The sequence below is a fragment of the Spea bombifrons genome, chromosome 11 (assembly GCF_027358695.1).
Source record: "Spea bombifrons isolate aSpeBom1 chromosome 11, aSpeBom1.2.pri, whole genome shotgun sequence".
Classification (NCBI taxonomy): domain Eukaryota; kingdom Metazoa; phylum Chordata; class Amphibia; order Anura; family Pelobatidae; genus Spea; species Spea bombifrons.
Genome location: NC_071097.1, coordinates 22,739,279 through 22,759,002, shown reverse-complemented (window position 1 = coordinate 22,759,002; position 19,724 = coordinate 22,739,279). Strand labels below are relative to the sequence as shown.

The 19,724-nt window shown below is 39.6% G+C and overlaps 1 protein-coding gene across 1 annotated transcript; it reads right to left on the bottom strand.

Annotated features, from left to right (window-relative positions):
- Positions 1–1,292: 1,292 nt before the first annotated feature.
- IPMK (inositol polyphosphate multikinase) lies at positions 1,293–17,963 on the bottom strand. The gene is made up of 6 exons (XM_053450159.1): positions 17,521–17,963; positions 14,555–14,640; positions 13,528–13,624; positions 12,347–12,519; positions 5,078–5,159; positions 1,293–3,089 (listed from the first exon to the last, which is right to left on the bottom strand). Exons 1-6 carry the CDS (start codon positions 17,702–17,704, stop codon positions 2,464–2,466), a joined length of 1,248 nt encoding a protein of 415 aa, XP_053306134.1. The 5' UTR covers positions 17,705–17,963; the 3' UTR covers positions 1,293–2,463.
- Between the last annotated feature and the right edge of the window lie 1,761 nt (positions 17,964–19,724).

The following is a 19,724-nucleotide window of genomic DNA, read 5'->3' as shown; positions in this document are numbered from 1 at the left end:
ATTGACTAGTGTATATCAGAAATACAAAAGTACATATTATTTCTACATGGTATAACATTATATTCTTCAACTCCATTACTTCAATCTTGTAGCTGTTGATTTATGCAAGAAAATAATGTCACATTAATATAAATTAAATATATTTCTGCCAACATAGATAATTGTTTTGATTTATTTAAATATAGTGAATTATGCAGCCGATTCGTATGGATTGGAAGTTATATGCAAAAATCGCTCATGCCTTTTTAAGGCATTAATATTTTTGGTAAGAATGCTTCCAAAGTATTTGCAAACAAGTCTAGTGTGTGTTTCAGATAAACAAGGACCTCATCTTGTTCCAAGTAATGCTGGAAAGATTCCACCATACATGATTTATATTAAATTCTTAAAACAAATAAGGGGGAAAGGCAAAAAAAGGCTGAACAGTTGTGGGAATCAACATGGCTTCTCGTTAGCCTTAATTTTGGAACATGCTATAAACTATCACTACCATATTTTATGTTCTCTGTTATATTCTAATTGTACATATGTTTATTATACACCCCCCAATAGATGGAAGAGCCATGCATTTATTGGAGTATTACTTTACTAGTTGTTAAAAAGGAGGAAACAAAGGATTTGCATTTTTATAATTTTTGTGTAATTTCTTCTAGGAAACCATGATTGCCATCTATGGTAAAAAAAACTTAGCCGACACTACTGAAATAAGGAACTTATGAAACAGGACAATTTTTTCTTTCAATAACTAGATGATCACTTGCAATAAAATGCTTGTTATACAAACGTTCTTCTGAAATACTGTGTTTCACCAATAAACTCTTAGTCATCCGACACTCCATGAAAACTGAACTGGTCTAATAGAGCCTTACAGGGGAAATCAAATATTTCAGCCATTGCAGGGATGTAGCCTAGCACTTGAGAACGAAGTTTCTTACTACAATACCGTATAATAAGAACTGCCTAGTAGATCATTTGTAACATGTTATAAAAAACGTTTAAAGGGACACCGCAGGCTTCATATGCACTGTAATACATATGACAGCAGATTGACCCCATAAAATTACCATTTAGCCTCCCTTAGGCATGGTGCAAAAAACGGCATTAAAATTGGAACGATGGAGGGTTTTTTCCCCCCACAGTAACAAAAAGGTACTTAACATAATTTAATATGCATTAATCATTGGGTGGGTATAATATATATATATATATATATATATATATATATATATATATATATATATATATATATATATATATATATATATATATTATTATATACACACTGGGGGAGGGGGGGGTCAGATCACTATCGGGACAAACAGGATCCCCAGTATGCTGCTGCTCAAGGACCAGTTACAAGATCTCTGATCTTTTCACCTGGCCCATTTACATTGTGGAGGTCAGCCTCCATAAAGCAACTTCACATAACTTAAATTAAAAAAATAAAATAGAAGTGTGTATGTGCAATGTATATTAATCTTCACACATCACAATGGCATTGTAAATTACTATTTAATTATATCCTTCATTAAGTACCCTCCTACAAAATAATTTGCATGTTTTGGAGGGCGTTTGAAATGCATTACTCATTGGAATTCAATTGAACTTATTTGACAAAGAAAAAAGATGAAGAGGCATTTAAAATGTTTTGTTAATCTGATGTTTGTCTTTATATTTAGCCGGCATGAATTGTTTGAGGCAATATGAAATGCGTTGTACAGTATTACATCATAAACAGATTATTCCATATGAACCTAGAATAGGTTTTCCTAGAAGATGCAGATCTTCTCCTCCTTCAGACTTGCTAGCTTAAAAAAATAAATCCTTAAAACAGACGTATCCGTGTGATCGTATGCCTTTATTCTGGCATTTTTCCAGTTGTCTTTCGAGAAGGTTTGTAAACAAGATCAAGAGCAACCAAAATGTTCAGGAATTAATAATAAAAAAAGTGTGTGGCTCAGTATTAAAATTGTGTTTACATCAATTTGATCAACATCAAATTATTTAAGTCCCCTTTAAGCAGCAACTCATGTGCCTCCTTGTACTATCCGCAAGAAAATCATATCTTGCAGCAATATTTAAGGCAGAACGTTTCTTTCATAAAAACTGAAAGTCATCGATACACAGGTAAATGACTGGTTCCTTTGATGTGTATGGTCCCAATAAAGGTTGGCTCGATTTAATCCAAGGGGTATCTGAACGATCCCTCGCTCTAGCACAATAGTAACCACTTCATTCGACTAGTAAAGCAAAGCAATTCTTTCATTGATTTTCAGTTATTCTACATACCACTTCAATTTTCCTGAGTATTATTATAAAAGAAGGATACACCTTTCTATCAATATGTCAGAATAGGATACAGAATCACAATAAAAATCCAGTTTACCACAGTAACGAGTGCAAATATTCCTGACAGTATGTTTTGATTATCATGCCATTGGCCCTACAATCACAGGAGTTAAGTCAGTCATTTAAAATACTCTGCAATACAGCAATCAAATTCTTGAGTCCATAAATATAGCCTGCATCTTTTTTGTCGCTTGGAAAAACATGAGCAAAATCAATCATCCGTACATCCGTACGCTCTTTCGTCTCCGCAGGAACATGGCAAAATACACTTTCCAGTTTGGACAGAAGGTTTCCGTTCCTATGCTCTTGAGAAATACTGTTACTTTTCCTTATGCCGCCCTGATCCATGCTTTCAACCCCTGGAGAAATTTGGCTATAATTTCGCTTCGAACAGACGTTCTTATGAAGTAGATACATCCTAGACATGTTTTTCTCAACGGACGCCTCTGTCTTCCCATTTTCCATAGAGCTTAACACATGAACATTGTTGTTGCACTCTAGCAACTCGCCATCCATAAACTGTCCGCCAAGAACTACTCTTTTGTCCACTATGGTTCCATCAATTAATCTTTTAGTGGTTTGTGGAAAGTACCCCTCATATACAAATAGTAGCGAACTTGCATAAAAATGAAAGTTTTCCTGGTTTTCAAACCATTCCAAAATGCTCTGGACCTTCTCAATGCAATGGGCCACTATATCTTTCCTCAGCGAAGTCCCGTTATGAAAGAACTTTGAGATACCTGTGGAAGGGTGAAAATAAAATTAAAACACATTATACATTTAACAGACAGCTGCCACCTGAGTGCTTAATAAAATAACGATAACATAAGATGCCCAAGAGAGCAAGTGACTTAAATATCGAAATTGCTGAGAAAGAGGAGTCTGCTCTCAAACTCTGATGGTGAACTGTTCCAAGCCACCTCTCATGTCTATAGTTCCGATGCGTGATTGAAGAGCCCTTGGAGATTATGCCTCTTTTCTCACATATTCTGTGTTATAGATGGATATACGGACATGCACAAAGACAAAGCACATGCATAAACACAGACGTTATTAACCCCTTAAGGACCGGGGGGGTTGTACCCTTTGTGACTAAGGCCGTTTTAACACTTTTCCGGTGCGCGTGTTTAGCTATATTTTCCTCCTGTCCCATTTTGTAGCCACACAAGTTACAGATTGTTTTCTTTCCAAGACAAGAAGGGCTTTCTTAAGATACTATGTTTTTGATCATATTATCTAATTTCCTATAGAGAAAAAAAAAAAAGATGAAAAATGTAAGAAAACAAAAATCTCACTCCTATTTGAAAAATCTTTTACTCATGTAAAAAAAAAAAAAAAAAAAGTTTTCCTTTTTTTCTTCAAAATAGCGGGCAATAAGTACAAGTAGCGTTTTGCTATTTCAAAGCCATTTTTCCCCCCAAATCTGGTCATTCTGCCCCCATGTGCTTTTTAGAACATCCTTAAAGCTGGCCAATGCAACTTACCCAATCAATTCATACATTTTTGAACCAGACACCCCAAGGTATTTCAAATACTGCTATTTTAACCCTTTCTATGCACCAATTCTACTGCCACCCTTTGTCAAACGTTGCGCTCGTAATTTATTTTGTGGGGTTTTATTAATCACACAAAGTGTACTTCAGGTATGGATGTACAATACCTGGTATATGTCACGGTCACACAACACCCCAATATGTGTTCAGCAACATCTTTTCAGTACAGTGATAGCCCCCAAACCCATGCATGTGGGGTAAAAGGACACATTTGGGAAGTGCGCTCCAACCACCACCCCAACAAACCAATCACACTGATTAGAAAGCCTGGCTCCATTGACTTGCATGGTTGAATGTAGTATCTGTTTTCAACCTGCAAGCAGATCCAGAGTTCTTGGGAGTGGCAAAATCTCTCGAAGTGGCGGTTGTGACTGCGCTCTGGAGTGTTTGGTGTCGGTAAAGGTCTCTCTATCAAGGCATTTCGGCAACACCATTGAAGCTTAGAAGGTGATTGATGATTGAACTCTTAAAAACGGGCCAGGTACATCACTGGTCGTTAACTGACCGTTTGCGTGTTGTGCCTGGCACATCATTGGTCGTTAAGGTTTAATTGTGTTATATAAATCCATCATATTCCGCAACACTGTAACTACCAATTGGACTTACAGAAACATGTACAATAAACCCAAGCTTATGAATTCCTAGAGATATCCCCACATAAACGCGCACGCACAGCAAGTGGCATAAACACAGATTCAGAAGTACAGAGTATCTCTCTTCCTGTAGCTAGACTGCTGATCCTCACAGAGTAGCCATGATGCTCGTCTTAATTTTCTCCCCCGACTTACTGACTGCAACGTGTGGCAAAAAAAAAAAAAAAAAAAAAAAAAAAACTTGTCACAGGCTGATCATGACACATGATCACATGATAGGAAACAGACTCTGCCATCACCGATGCACATAATGGAGTCAGTCTGTCTCTCTGCAAATCCACCTGCAGAAGGAGACGGCTCCCACGTGACCCAACACAAGTAGGACTGTATGCATGCTGTGCAATGCGGGCAGATACATAAATTATACAGATACAATTAAGCAGCAAATGGAGGGGCCTTGCCACCAGGGGCTCCATTGTTAATACGCTCCTTATTATAAATATATGAACTGCAGACCTAGGTATTGTTCAGACATTATTTGTCAGGTAACAATACTTTCTTTGGAAGTCAGATGCAGCTTACCATGTTTTAAGGTTTCCTTTGTTAAGCTTCTTCCGTAGTGCTGGTTTTTCGTTTCATAGCTGTTGGAATGGGCATGATAAACCTACAAAAACAAAAAAACAGTTTTAGAAAATGGAGAAAACAAGATATACACACTGCAACATTGTCTGAAACAAATGTTGCCAAAAAGTGCCTTATTTGAAGGCACGTCAGATTGTTATACGATGGGCTAATCAGTAAGAAGTACCCAAAGCAATTAGTAACTAATACTAACAACAACTAAAGATTCAGTCAAATATCTAATAAAGTATCTCGGCCCAGAGTGCCCTCTAGAGGAGGTACAAAGATGGCCCACTGAGCTTAAAAGAGCACACATTATGCAATTTATTTAAATGCAATTAAGCTATGACTAGTCATATATTAAGTTTGCCAGATACATGTTTAGTAACAAACAAAAAAAAATAAACAAGGTGTACAAGGTTAATTAAGAAAATTTGATAACACTTTATCCCACAGCAACTAAACTAGTTTAAATTAATCCTCCTCTCCTATGACAGAACAGGGAAGGTATAACCAAAAAACAGGTGTAAAGTCTGAAGTTTTAAAATTACAGTATTAAAATAGATTGTGTAGAAGACCATAAATCATAAAACATTGCATACAAAAAATAAATGAAGACTTAAAAGTAACGCTATAGCACAGTGTTCGGCATAAAAATGGAAATCTCTATTTCCAATAGCTTGAGAAATTGCCATTTGTGACAACAATGCTGGAAGAGAGATAACAAAAAAAAAAAAAAAAGAGAGACAAATCATCTAAATATTTTATTTGTAAGATCGCATGTGACCAAATGCCATTTCTTACATTAACCAACAATGACCTCTTTAATTATGCTAAACAAGCAGTGTCATTTTACATACCTGCACCTGCGGTCCCACCTCCACAGATGAGTTACTGTGAAAGGAGGGCAGGTAAGGCCAAGAAGTGGCCCCATCGGCACATTGCACCGGGACACACATTTACACACGCAAAAAAACAAACATACAAACTGAGACACACACACCTTATCGTGCTTGCCCTCACTCCTACTCTCTCCCTTACCCATTTACTTTACTTTTACCATGGCATCACGTGGTACCATGACATGTTCCTGCCTTGTTCTTCTTAAAAAGAGTTTTTGGGCCAGGTCGCCCCCGATTACTATGAATGTGATACTGTATGTCCACAGGCCAATTGGAAACTAAGTGAAAATAGACTGGAGGTTGTTAAATAAGGAAAACACAAAATCTACATAGAATAGACCGTAGACTCTAAGGGGTAGGGACTCTCTTTCCTAAGGAAAGTGTACCTATTACACCCAATCATAATGTCTGTATGGCTGATTTAAGACTGCTCTTATTAATGCCTCTTATACTAATAAACCGTACAGGACCAAGGACATTTCTACTGGGCTAAAGAATACGAAGGCACTATATAAAATTATATACATACAAAAAATACTGGAACACACGACCATTCCCTTAAACAAGTCATCAGCGTGGAATATATTTCCCTACTAACACATAAATGAAAGTTTGTGATAATATCTAGTATGCAAGTATTCATGCTTTTAAATTAATAAAAAAAAAAAAAAAAAAATCTAAAATCATCTCCAGATTTGTTTTAGCATTTGAAAACGCATGACATTTTCACACCGAGCCTCTAAATGGCTTCATGAAGCTTTATTAAACGTCTGAGGCTGCTCTTAATACCATAATGTTTATCTAGGCTTATGGCTCAGCTGCCGTTCTGTTTAAACACTGGTGCTTCGCACTGAACAAATTACATAGGATTCTCAGAATCTAGGTTACGTGCAGATCGCTCTTCCAAACATAACCAAGTGTTTTTACAGCTCTACAGTTTAATGCAAGATGTCATAAAGCAATGAAGCCAAAGGGGACACTCATGTACAAAGTTTTATATATACGAGGATTATACAGATAATGGTTTATGGCATATTCTAATGATTCCTAGTCAATATTTACTTTTAAAAGGAAAGGCTATGAAAAAAACAAAACAAAAAAAAGCCTTCATGATTAAAAGGTACAGATCAATTATTCAACTATTTCATTTAGGTTTATCGGACGTAATTATTTTGATGTATTTAATCTGTTTACTAATATATTTCATATTAAGGAAAAGAATACAAAAAGGCCGAATAACCCTCTCAACATGACAGCACTTCACTACTACCTCACTTTGGGCTTTATTAAAAAGGAGAGCTATAATTTCAACTCCATATCTTCATTATGAAGGGCCAACACTAGCAAGTTCCTCCAGCAAGAGTGAACAACTGTGGTGGCCCTGTACTATGTAAAATGTAATGGGCGAGGAAACTGAAGAAATCTCAATGATTCAACAAGGCCTCAGAGGAGCATTTACCATCCACGGCGACCGTCCACTGTCACATCTCAAGGCTCTGGTAGTTAAAAGTCTTGTAGCATGTTTTACGGCAGCTTATGGAGGTTGCATCTGGGAGATCAGAAATCGTCCTAAAAGCCAGAATATGTCACTGCAAGAAACGCAAAGCTGTTCCTGAAGCAGGAACTCACAGGGGTTGGACCTTAATAACATTTAATGAAGTCAGTTCTCCCTTTGGTAAATAAACCTCTGTGTTTGTCAGAGAATGAATATAGGAGCTCAATAGTTTGTTTACCAGAGCTTCAAACCGTTTGAGCTCACAAGTCAGGAACTGCTAACCAGGGGCAAAACAAAAAGATCTTAGATATAGTAAGGCACTGGAGAACGAACACAACCACACCCCTCAACTGAGAGAATCATCAATCTTTTGTTGTCACTCAGAACTTGGCTTAGCCTGCGAAGAACATATTATAATACACAAGCCCAGCATTATGGGAAATATCCCATGTTACAACTGCAGGTATTGAACACCAAGCTTGAGTTCCTTACCTGGGAACTTGTTTTCCTTGGGCAAATAAATATATCGATTCAGATGAAATTAGGACACTACCTTGAGTCTAAAGTCCAGGGGTAGACCATCTTCAGGAAACCTCAAATTGCTGGGACATGCAAAGAGCCAGGGGCTTTTTGACAACTACTGTAGCTGAAGTAAAGGTGACCCAAAAAACCATCTTCTAGGGGAGAAAACCCGAGGGAGACGTCTTGTAAAGGTTTCCACAGGCAGGAAATCTCAGAAACCTCCAAGAACAAACTCTGGAGGTCACTAGAAGGAAATGCTGGACCCAAGGATGACCAGTTAGACTATGCTCCTTAAACACAAGCGAGACACCTTTAGAAAATCTCTCCTAGGGAAAAAAATCCCAAATCTGGACATAATCATTGACACCATGAAGAAAAGACTTTGGCATCCTTAATATAAATTTCTTACAGCTCTGTAGAAAGGTCTTAACACTGAAAGAAAGACAATAACAAATTAGTAATCTCCACTCAACATTCAAGCCGTCAATTTCAGGAAAACTTGAGTTGGGATAAAAGACTCTACCCTGTCTCGGTAAGAGTTGCATCCGTGGTGGTGACTACCCAATTCTGAATTTGCTCCTGCAGCACTCTGTACAGAGCTCAAGGAACTGTTAGTTTGCAGGCAATGAAGGATCATAATCTGATGAATGGGCACTGAACTGGAGTGTAGAAGACCCCTAATCAAACACTGAATCTTGTCTGATGAAAGGAAAGTAGAGCATAGTAAAGTAACTATGATTATGTCCAGAAAGACAGTCTCTGGCAAAAATAGACTGGTCAACCAAATCAGCTCTCAATTTCAGTACCCTGGTAATGGGATCTTTAAGAACATGCTTTCCTGCCACCAGAGGCAAGTCATGAAATATTCATGAAAGTCTATGGACCAAAAGCAAGGCTAAATGGAAGAGAAGTGATTTGAAGATGTAGGATCATCTTTGAAAAAGGGAGGACCAAACATTGGAACTGCTGATGAGAATGTTGAGGTAGGAGTCTTGCAAATTCAGGGTGGCAAGCGAGTCCCCTAGTGACAGAATCTCCAAGGCACACTATAAGGACGCCATCATGAATTGATAAGGAAGATAGCGACCAATTGCAAATCTAAAAATCAACCGAGAGAAACATATCCAGAACAGAAATCTGCAAGTCCTGGGGATCCAACGTGAGTTCCTTGCCAGGCCAGGAGAAAAAGAGCAGTAGCCCTTCCACATCATAAAGTGGAATGTTCTGACCTATCATATTTGGGCTTAAGGTCTAAACCATTCCCTGGAGTGGAAGAAAGGCACATGTCTGTCTCTCTAGGCCGACGTTTCGATGATTCTTGAAACTTAGGGCCCCAAAAAGGAGTTGTTAGGACCTCAAGGGTACCCTTTTACCTAGGAAGGCTTCACTATTATGCTCAACAAGAACCGCTATATCTTTCCTCAATAATTGTCAGCGGGCATCGCCACAGTTCCTAGCCACCGTACAGTTCCACGAATTTGTGGCTAGGTCCCGGTCAGGCACATTCCTGGCTTGTAGAGCCTCTATTGCCGGCTAGTTCATGGGAGTCTAGTCATAAGAGGGAAGAAAAAAAAGAAAGTCCCTTTTTTCCTGCTAGCACCCACCTTCCTGGGAGTTGAGTGCACAGCCATTTATTTATTTATTTTTTTAAACAGACATAAGAGGGGACTGGGCAGGCCGGTAGGGAGTCCCCCCCAGGAATCCACCAGTGCCCCCTCCCAAGCTCAAAACATACCCCCCTGATGTGTCCTCAGCCTTAGAGGGTTATCATCACATGGATAGTCTTTCCTCAGGAAAGCACGGTTTTACATAGATCTATCTTAGCATCCTCTAGTTTATCCTGCAAATTGAGGGTAGAACTCACAGCTCTAACTAGCCTATCAACTTCTCCGGATTAAAAAAGGATTCACCCTGCACCTCCCCAAAATTCAACAGATTTTTCATCATCTGAAGGTCAGAAAGAGGAAAAGCTATCCTTTCCCTACAGACATGCTGAAGGACAACTTAGTAACAATAAGTCTAGGCAAAAAAAAGTGTGCGTAGCCACAACCTAACGGCCATCTACTACCAGTCTATCAGCCATAAACCTTATTAAATAACCAGTATTACTGGTGTTATTGTTTTAACCACATTTTTTTAATTTTAGTTTACAAAGATTAGGCTGTGTACTATACCTCCCAACAGCCCTGGTTTTCATGGGACAATCCCTTGTGGCTGGCATTAGCAGCCATTTGAGAAATCCTCTGATACACCCCCCGCCTGCCCCAATCGGCCCATGGATGTGGAAGTCTGTTTGGCTTTTTCTGGCAAGGTGGGCTGGTGCCATCAGTGACACCCCTCCAAAGCAGGTATACTGATTACCGTAATATCCACCCTTTTAAAAAGCAGCAAAAACAAAATAAAAAATCCTTGGTTGCATTTACACTAGTGGAACAAAGGACACAGTGTCTTATGTGTAATAAATCTTTGAGAGGAAAAGAAAAGAGTTCTGTGAGCAGCAGATAAAGAAAGGCTAAAGGTTACTGGTGTTAATAATGGTTAAACATCTGCCTTACTATATACTCGGGTTGTTTTTTTTTTTTTGTTTTTTTTTTACACGGCATTTATTTCTAGGAGACTTACAGTGTACATGGTGTTTATTCCTACGTTTCTCGGCAACGCTGATCTTTACACAATGGCAGATGACAAGCGCTTGCAACATACTTTTTGACAAATACGTTTCTGAGAATGTCTGTCGTTGACCTTCATTGCATGGACAGTTCCCTGTAATATAGGGGCACTGGGAGTTCACAGAAACCACCTGCCACCACTCACGCAAAACTATACTTTTTAAAAGTACAGCGCGTATACAAGGCATTGAAATCTATTTGGTTCGGATGAAAGTTACACTTTTGAGTACAGAATATAATAAATGAATAAGTGAAGACAAAGGTTATATACATACAGCCTGCAACAAAAAAAGAAAAAGAATATATAAGCACCGACTCATCCAAAGGCTCTTACATTTTCTGCACAAAAAATAAAAAAATTAGTTCCCTGCAGGCCTATTATGTTTGACTCTGTTCCAACTGCCAAATCAGGATTTAGAACAGTAGGTGTGAAAGCTTTGTATAAGGGATAATGTCTCGTAATCCCAACGTTTAACCCAATTCAGCGCAGGGCTAGCCTGCAATTCAACATGTTGTCAGACAGCACTGTGCAGTCTGCATAAACAGATGGTAACCACAGATAGCCAGCAAGTTACTCAGCGGCTACGAGGGAAGGGCCTCTTACATGACCCGACCGGTACAGAGATAATCTTAGCTGTATACAGCATTTACACAAACTGCCGAATACAGAACAAATGGGAAGACAGAGTACGAGCAACCATATCCTTAAACTTATCACCATGGTAGAGGTGATTTCACTAAACCATGATTTTTCATGCAAACTGAGGGAAAGGCTTGGGTTGGCTCTCCATGTGGAGTTCATGAATGGTCAAGAAGTTCCAAGTTTCACCTAGCCCCGGCTAAGTGATCATATACATATGCGGCACTGCCCTAGGCCTGGTCAAGAACGTAGTCAGAGGAGAAACTCATTAATCGAACACTTGGCCCCTTACATCTACACCAAGAGGCCTTTATTTGATGGTCTGACTTTTTGAGAAGTAAGCCAGTTGAGTTCCCTGACTGTGTCTAAAGCGTGTTTTTTTTTTTTTTTTTTTTTTTTTCTTTTCGGGCATTAGCTGTATTCCAACAACCTTGTTTCTACTGACAGCAGATAAACTGTAACAGTGCCTGTATGGAGAACTGGAGGCAGACAGAAAGACAGAATGTAACAGTTACATTGTAAAGAACAAAATACCTTGCACACAGCAGTGACCCTAACCTCTGCCTTAGTCACGTGAGGTTAACTTCTTAAATGCTGGAGTGCAAACCGTCAGTGTGATGTTCTTAATGAGGCAACACGGCTTGTGGCTGAAGGCTGGGTGCAGGGCAGTTGGCTGAACAGCCCCCTTACACAGGGGCATCGTGACCTCGCTTACAGCTCATAACCTTTAAGCAAGGGTTTCGTGAACATGCATGGCATTGGGTGAGCCATAAACTCAGCCAGCCTTCCTGCATTTGGTCTGTGCCGTTTGTTGTGGGAGAAGATTAGATAAACCACCTAGCACTCTTTCATAAACTAATAAATACGAGAATGACAGACAGCAACCCACTATTCTATCTATGGTCACAAACTAACCATAAATCATTCTATTTATTACAACTGGATAGTTGAGACAAAACGAAATGTGTTAGACTTGCGAAGTTACAAAGCTATAGCACTTACCCTCATGCCAAGTACCAGGAATCCAATCTCTTCCATCAGTGGGTACTTGCTTATCTGCTGCTGGATCTTTTCAGCAGATGCATATGGATCGTAGCTCTTCTGGCCAATTTTAACATCCATAATACATGGTTTAATAAATTTGTGTGTTATATCTTCCAGTTTTAAATACAGATCTGTTAAAAAGAAATATACATAAAAACCAATACATTTATATCTATAGAGTAGATCTGTCTAAATTTTAAAACCTTTATTAGATAGCTTGTTGTAAAGACACAAAGGAAACCAAGATCACCAAAACGTGCACAGCGTACTTTCCACAAAGGGATAAAAAGTGTCATGTTTGCACTGATATGATATAATTAACAACAAGCTATAACTAAAGGGGAACTCTGGCTAAGAAACAAAGTCCATTCTAGTTTTCTCATACTGTTTTAAGGCAGTCGTGTATTAGTGATTTGTATGTGTTTTAGCACTTTTGTTATCTTAGTCCGATCTACTAGACAAACACCCCGACTCCTTATCATACTGCCTATGGTGAGCAACAGAAAGGCTGGGTGCTTAACAATGAGCCCTTTGACTAAAAGCCTATGTAGGAGGCATTGTCAACTCAGGTTTTTCCAACACTAGACCACTTTACCGCATCCAGCACTACTTTATGCTCTGGGAGATAAATATTTTTTCCAGTGGGAATTCTGCTTAAGCTCTATTTAAAAACAGAAGAGCCAGGGATTTGTTTGTTGATAGCCTAGGATCAGCTCAATTCTTGACTGAGAAACAAGGAACAGACGCACAGGGAACCTGCTTATTACAGTATTTTTTATATTGCATTGCAACATTTGCCCAGTTCTCATTTTAGCACTAGTATTGTGTTATATTTATTATTATGGTTTTCAATGAAGCTACATGAAAAACTCATGTCATAAAGCAATTAAACCATAAAGACACAGTGCCCCAAGATATGGGGAATATGTCACAAGACAGACAATACAACAGCTGCATCAAGTGTAGGGCTGAAACCAATCAATTTTCTTCCCCCCAAAACAAAATAAAATTTCAGATTGTAACTATTTTAGTAAAGGGATTCACTTTTACATAGAGATTCAGTGTGCAATTAAGATACGTCCTAAAGTTTTTATATTTCTTTTTCTTGCTATAGGAAGAACATGCACCCCTCAACGTACCATTGGAAGAGCCTGACGGTGACCAGATGCCAAAATATTTTGGCAAAAATTTCTGCAGGTCAATGAGATGATGGTCAGCGCACTCTTCTGAGAAAGCCTAAATAAAGATGAGCAGTAAGTATCACATTTCACTTCTTGCAACAATTCCTTCATACGCCATCATAAATACACAAAGAAAACACGAAAGATTTGGAATATGGGTATTGTCATTTGTAGCAAATAATTGGCCGACACCATCCCAGGAAGTTGGACTTTGCTCAGATCATTACATTTCTGATACAGTTCTGAGACTCCAAAGTACAGGGCGTTATCTGTTCACCGGTAAGGGAGACTAACTAAAGGGGAAGACACTTGCTGATTTTAAAATAACCAAATTTATCCATTAAAAAAAATACCAATTTGCTGTGCTTCCTCTCTCAGCGTAATCATTTGGCATAAAAGGCTATTTTTATAAGGGAAAACAAGTAGCGTGCCAGAACTAGCACACCAAAAGTTTATTACCCTGAAGTTCTCTATTTTCTCAACCACCAAGATAAAAAGCTGCATCATCAGATGAGGAACTTAATACAAGATAGATAGCTTAAATGATCGGACTAACAGCCTGTTCAAAGGGCCAGATATCTGTGAATACAGGGCTTCGGGAGCACTTTTCCCCAAACACTTCATTACAACACCATGTACAAAGCATTGGCACGGACACATCTGAAACAGGACAGATGCCAAAGTCACAAACAAAAGATCTGAACAGTGCTTCTGGAAAAGGGACTCCTTGGGAACGTTTAATAAAGACAAGGGCCTGATATTCATTTACCAGGCAGACAAGAGTAACATACATGTTTGCTTGGCATGTAAATCACAACTCATATGATGTGCCAGCCTTGCACCAGTAATATCTAGGTTATGTATAGACAGTATGATCACGGATTCTGTCATTCATTATGTGATGCATTACTTGTTATATCCTGTTTGCCTATTGTATAGTGCTGTAAAAGGTTATTATTGCCACCGTAGTTAATAAAAAACCTACCAGGTTATAAAAATCGAGCTCCCTTGGTCCTCGTGGTGGTGGTTGTAGCTGTTTAAGGACCGTCCCATCAGGATGTTGCAAAATACCTTAAAAAAACAAATAAATAAATAAGGGCATATAGATACTAAAATAAAGCTTGTGTTAAAATGTAACACCTTATACAAAAAGCAGTATGTGAACAGCAGGCCGTTTCATCAGATATCTCTATAGTTTGTATTATTTAAAGGCTAATAACCTTTATATGATCATTGCTCTTCGTTTCATAAAATGCACCTGTCATGCAGAACGGAGCACATTAAACTGATTTTAATTTATTTATTAAGTTCAACAAAGTGACGGCAAATATTCAGTTTTAGATAAAAATCAAGTTCAAAATGTTGCCATTGCAGCAAGTATCCTAACTTGCCTGGTAGTTACGAATGTACACAGTTCATGAAGCTGTACACATCTGCAAGAAGGCAAGCTTACCAACAATTGTGGGTTACATACATGTACATGTATGTTTTTAATTAATTGGGAACTCATTGTGTTCAACTATAAACCACCTTTTCACCCAGTTGAGAACCCATTCGCACACACTGCCTCCACTTGATCTATTGGAGAACAGATAAAAATCCTCTTGGAGCAAGGCTCTCCAACGGGCCGCAACCGGCACAAAATATCACGAGGACAGGGGTGACGTGCATATTCTAATAAAACAAAACATCAGGAAGAGAAAACATACATACATACTTATAAGTAGCACTCATTGGCCCAGGGGGGCTGGTACTGCTTAATGGCCAACAGCCCCCCAAAGACTATGGGAACACACAAAGCTGCCAGGGATTCACATATTGCCTTGGCACCATATAGCCAGGGGCTATTACTTGGTTTTGATAAAGAATCAGCAATCCCTTATCCCAGTGCATCACTACACTATACATTACTTTTCATTGCATCCCTACTTTTATAGATTCCAAATGAAACCTTAAAAACCCACCAGTGGCTCGCCAAAGGAGACCCGTATGAATCAAATCCAACCTAGAAGAATATAAAAAGGCCAACATCAAAACGGAAGCTTCACTTTTAATCACCAGGGTCGTGCCAGCTTACTCCATGACAAAAAGGGCGCTCGAAATGATTTCAATAAAACATCAGGAGCCCCGCTGTGACATACAGAGGAAGACGTATGCCTTTCCGCCCTTTACCTGCGTTCAAAATTGCCCTGCCTCACTAGGTTACAGTACCACGCAAATAGTGCCAAGTAAAACAAGTTACTTTGTATTATTATTATTATTATTATTATATTTATATAGCGTCAACAGTTTACGCAGCGCTTAATACAATACATATATTCAAGGGGTATCACAAGACAAGAATCGACAGACTAAGACAAACCGATACATTAGGGGGAGAGAGCCTAATACAGCGTAATTGTTTGGTAAACAAATCGATGGAACATGAAACGTTTACCATGAAATAAACCTATAGCACATTTATGATTATTACGTTAGAACACCACAGCAAGGAAGAGTTATACTTTTAGGTGCCAAACCCTGCATGAGCATTTTCTTGACTGGCACCGGGCGGTATAACGATGGGTACAGTTTTTCTTCTTATATCTGTGTATTTTAGTGTTATTTTAAAGCGAACCTGTTAGTTATTGTTAGTGGTATTGCACACAAGGTCCAGAATTCTCTCTGTTCTATAAAAGAATACTATCCGCATACAGAGAATTCTACCAACCCTATAGAGATCGACAGCCCAGCCCAGGTTGCCATAATGTAATTGCAGAACATTGGCAATAACGGAAAAACTCAGCAAAAATCATTTTATCTATAGATCTGCTAGAGAGGTGCCAAGCACAATGTATTAAAAAAAAAACGCACCCTTCTCGATGTCCGGTTCTCGTTAATATACTAGCCACGCACGGTTTGCTTTATTTAACCAACTGCCTACGTACGACACGATCACCCTACAGCACAACGGTAGCCACGCAAATACCAACGGGCCCTCGCTATGTAAAGAAGAATTAAGAGCAAAGTTTGAAATATGGAGCAGTTGCCATGGGAACCAAGGGACCGTCTCTGCTAACTGTTCCACATCTGGCGCTTGAACACAAAATATAAATTTAGCAGTAGTTTTGGATTTCGCAATTACACGCAGCATATTATCGGTGTGCAGGAAGCGGTACAGAGGGGTCTGATTCTTAACAATTACGCTACACTTTTATTTTGACTTTTCTCTAGAAAAAATCTGCCGACATTCTGTAATTCGTCATGCATATTAAATAATTATGTAATCGGAGATAAAACACCACACCAGAAAGGTTCTGTTCCACGGACATAATATTACTTGTACTGTCATTCTATTCTTTCCTCTGAAATCAGACACGTTGCCTTTTTCCGCTTATACGGCAACAGCCTCTCAGTGCTTGCAGCATCACATGACAACCAAACCATTAAGTAACAAATTATCTCTGGACAGATTTTAGGCATTAAACTAGTTCTAGGTATTAGGTTTCGAATGACACATCTACCAGGAAAAAAAAAGTTATATTTACTATATTAGGCAGATCAGCACCTTTTAAGAAAACAAACAAAAACCCCAAGAAACAAAGATCAGTATGAAGAAGAAAAAAAAGGCATATTTTAGTGCCATGATTCTATACAAGATTTATTTAGGTGCACAAATGGGACAAATGAGCTACATTCGTAAACCGCAATCCTAGAGCAAAGTTCTAGAAGTGGAGCAATCACCATGGAAACCAGTGGAAAAGTCTCCTGACTGCAATACATTCATTTTAAAGGTGATATATGCATTTTTTTTGTTAAAGCTACTGACAAAATGAACACTGAAATCTCTATTCCTCCCCAGTATGGGGCACAGATTATTAATAGCACTAATTAGTGTTGTGTTACAGTCAGTGGGTCACTTGTAGCCCACACAGCAGGTATGAAGCCCAGACCAAGGGAGCCAATACACACCAACTTTATCCTTGCCATACATATGGCCGGCCACCTGATGGGATAGCGGGACGCAGCCATTCAGTAACTTGCCCTTCGTTAGTAGCAGCTCAGGATCTTTGCCCTCCGCACCCCCCAGGGAGTGATGGTGGTCCAGGTCAGCCGGGCCCATAGCTTCAGTGGTAACCTGGTGCTGGGTAGCCATCCTGCAACGGTGTGGTGTGCAGGGAGGGTAGGGACTGAGATGGGGACCGCTCCACACTGCCCCAGGTGCGTGGATTCGCCGTTACCTTCACTCTTTCCCCTCCCTTTACACCTCACAGCAAGGTGTCCATCGCTTGAATAAGTGACGCACCCACAAGCCTCGCGTGGAAGGACATAGTCCGTCCCACGCCGCGCTTCCACCTCGCTGTGGGGGGAGAGACAGTAGCCGAGAGTGCGCACAGTCACCTCAGAGAGCTGACGGCTTCTGGATTTACTGCGTCAGCGCGTTACTTCAGTGGCAGCTGCGAATACGCCTACTTCTCTCCACGCCCCTGATGACGTCAGGCTAGAGATCACGTAGCCTCTCTGCCTGTATAGCCGAAGGAAGCTGGAAGGCGGGAGGTGCTTAGAAGGTAACGTGTTTGTAGGAGGGGCTAATGATGCAAATCAAGACGTAGGGCTTGGTGCCGTTGTTGTGTACACAGAGTGCCTGAGAGTGTACCCGGGTAGCGCTGGTTACAGTCACTTGGCAGTGTCAGTGCCGGGAAATCCAGGCTTAGACTGGGGAAGATAGGTTTCTTTCGTCACGGCTTATCACTTCATCGGGTTCTTGTTACGCAAGGGCCAGTTATTCTGGCTTAGCGATGGGGAAATGGAGATCTTTTCAAACACCATTACTTAAGCAGCTTCCTCACGCTTGTGAAATTAACCTCTTTAGTCCCGGGGGGTGGTGGGTGAGCTTTTTTACCATATGAGGGTTTCATTAAGATTCCCCTTTTCCGTGTTTCATGTAAAAAAAATTGGAAAAAAATAAAAAATGATGTATTAAAGGTTTTCTTCTACACATTAGGTAGCCCGGTTGAAAAAACAACCAAATTTATGTTCAGCAACATGATTACAGACATACCCCATATTTGTTTTATGTTCGAGGGCACCGTCCGTCCTTTGCATAGCACCCTAGTATTTGTAATAGTTATGGCTTAACAGGTTTGGGGTTAGTTTTTGCTGCAATATCGATAGAGATGCCTCCAGGGACCTCTCAAACATATTATTATGCCAGTCATGCCACAATGACATCACTTTATTATTTGTTTTATAATTTTTAGTGATTTTTTATTTATTTTTTTTACTTTTTCCACTTGTGGGAACATTATTTCGTATTCTCTTCCCTGGATCCCCCTGTATTGATCACCAAGCAAGTCTCCAATTGGGTATCTAGACAGCTGTCTCCAGGAAGGGAATGCCTGATCACACCATCAGCCTTGTGCCAGCAGCTGTTTCAGGCAGGAAGCCAGCAAGAAAGTCAGCCCGTACATGTACGTCCTAAAGGCCTTTCTTGGATGCTTTTTCAGGGCGTGCATGTATGTCTATAGGGGGCTGAAGGGGTTAAAGAAGAGTTATGGTTGCTTACTGGTCAGCTTAGTGGCCCTGGATCCCCTCCAGTAACGAATTTATGCACTAGTGCCTGGACCACTTAATCCATAGCCCCGTTGCCCTGAACACAATGGATTTATGTCTTGTTTTGTAGTAAAGGTGTAATTTAGCATTTTTGTAACTAAATGCAGCTTTAGAAACATAATTCCAGGAAATGGTTGTAGCATGTTAGATGTTGCTACATTCATCATTTCTGCTGGCAATCCCTAATTGTCACGTGGCACTCGCAAGTTGTTGCCACTTAAAGTGAGAAAGCTTCTAAAAAATTCTGTGTTGTTCTTACGTAAATAATCCTTCAGATATTGGAACAAAATGACTTTCTAAGCATTCTTTGCTTAACATACCAACTGGAACGGCACCTTTATTTACTGTGTAACAACATATCTATTTTTGTTTGTCTGTTGAAAAAATACTGGAAAGGTGGCATGCCTTCTTTGTCTGACGCTATCAGTGTCGGGAGGTGTTATGTGAGCTGTGTAACCTTTCATGTTTAGTGTTTTCTAGGTACAGATTCCCCATTACAGTCAGGTACATTTGTAAAAGGTGAGTCCTAAGCGGACTCGGGCCACTCCAGGGCCGTCATGTCT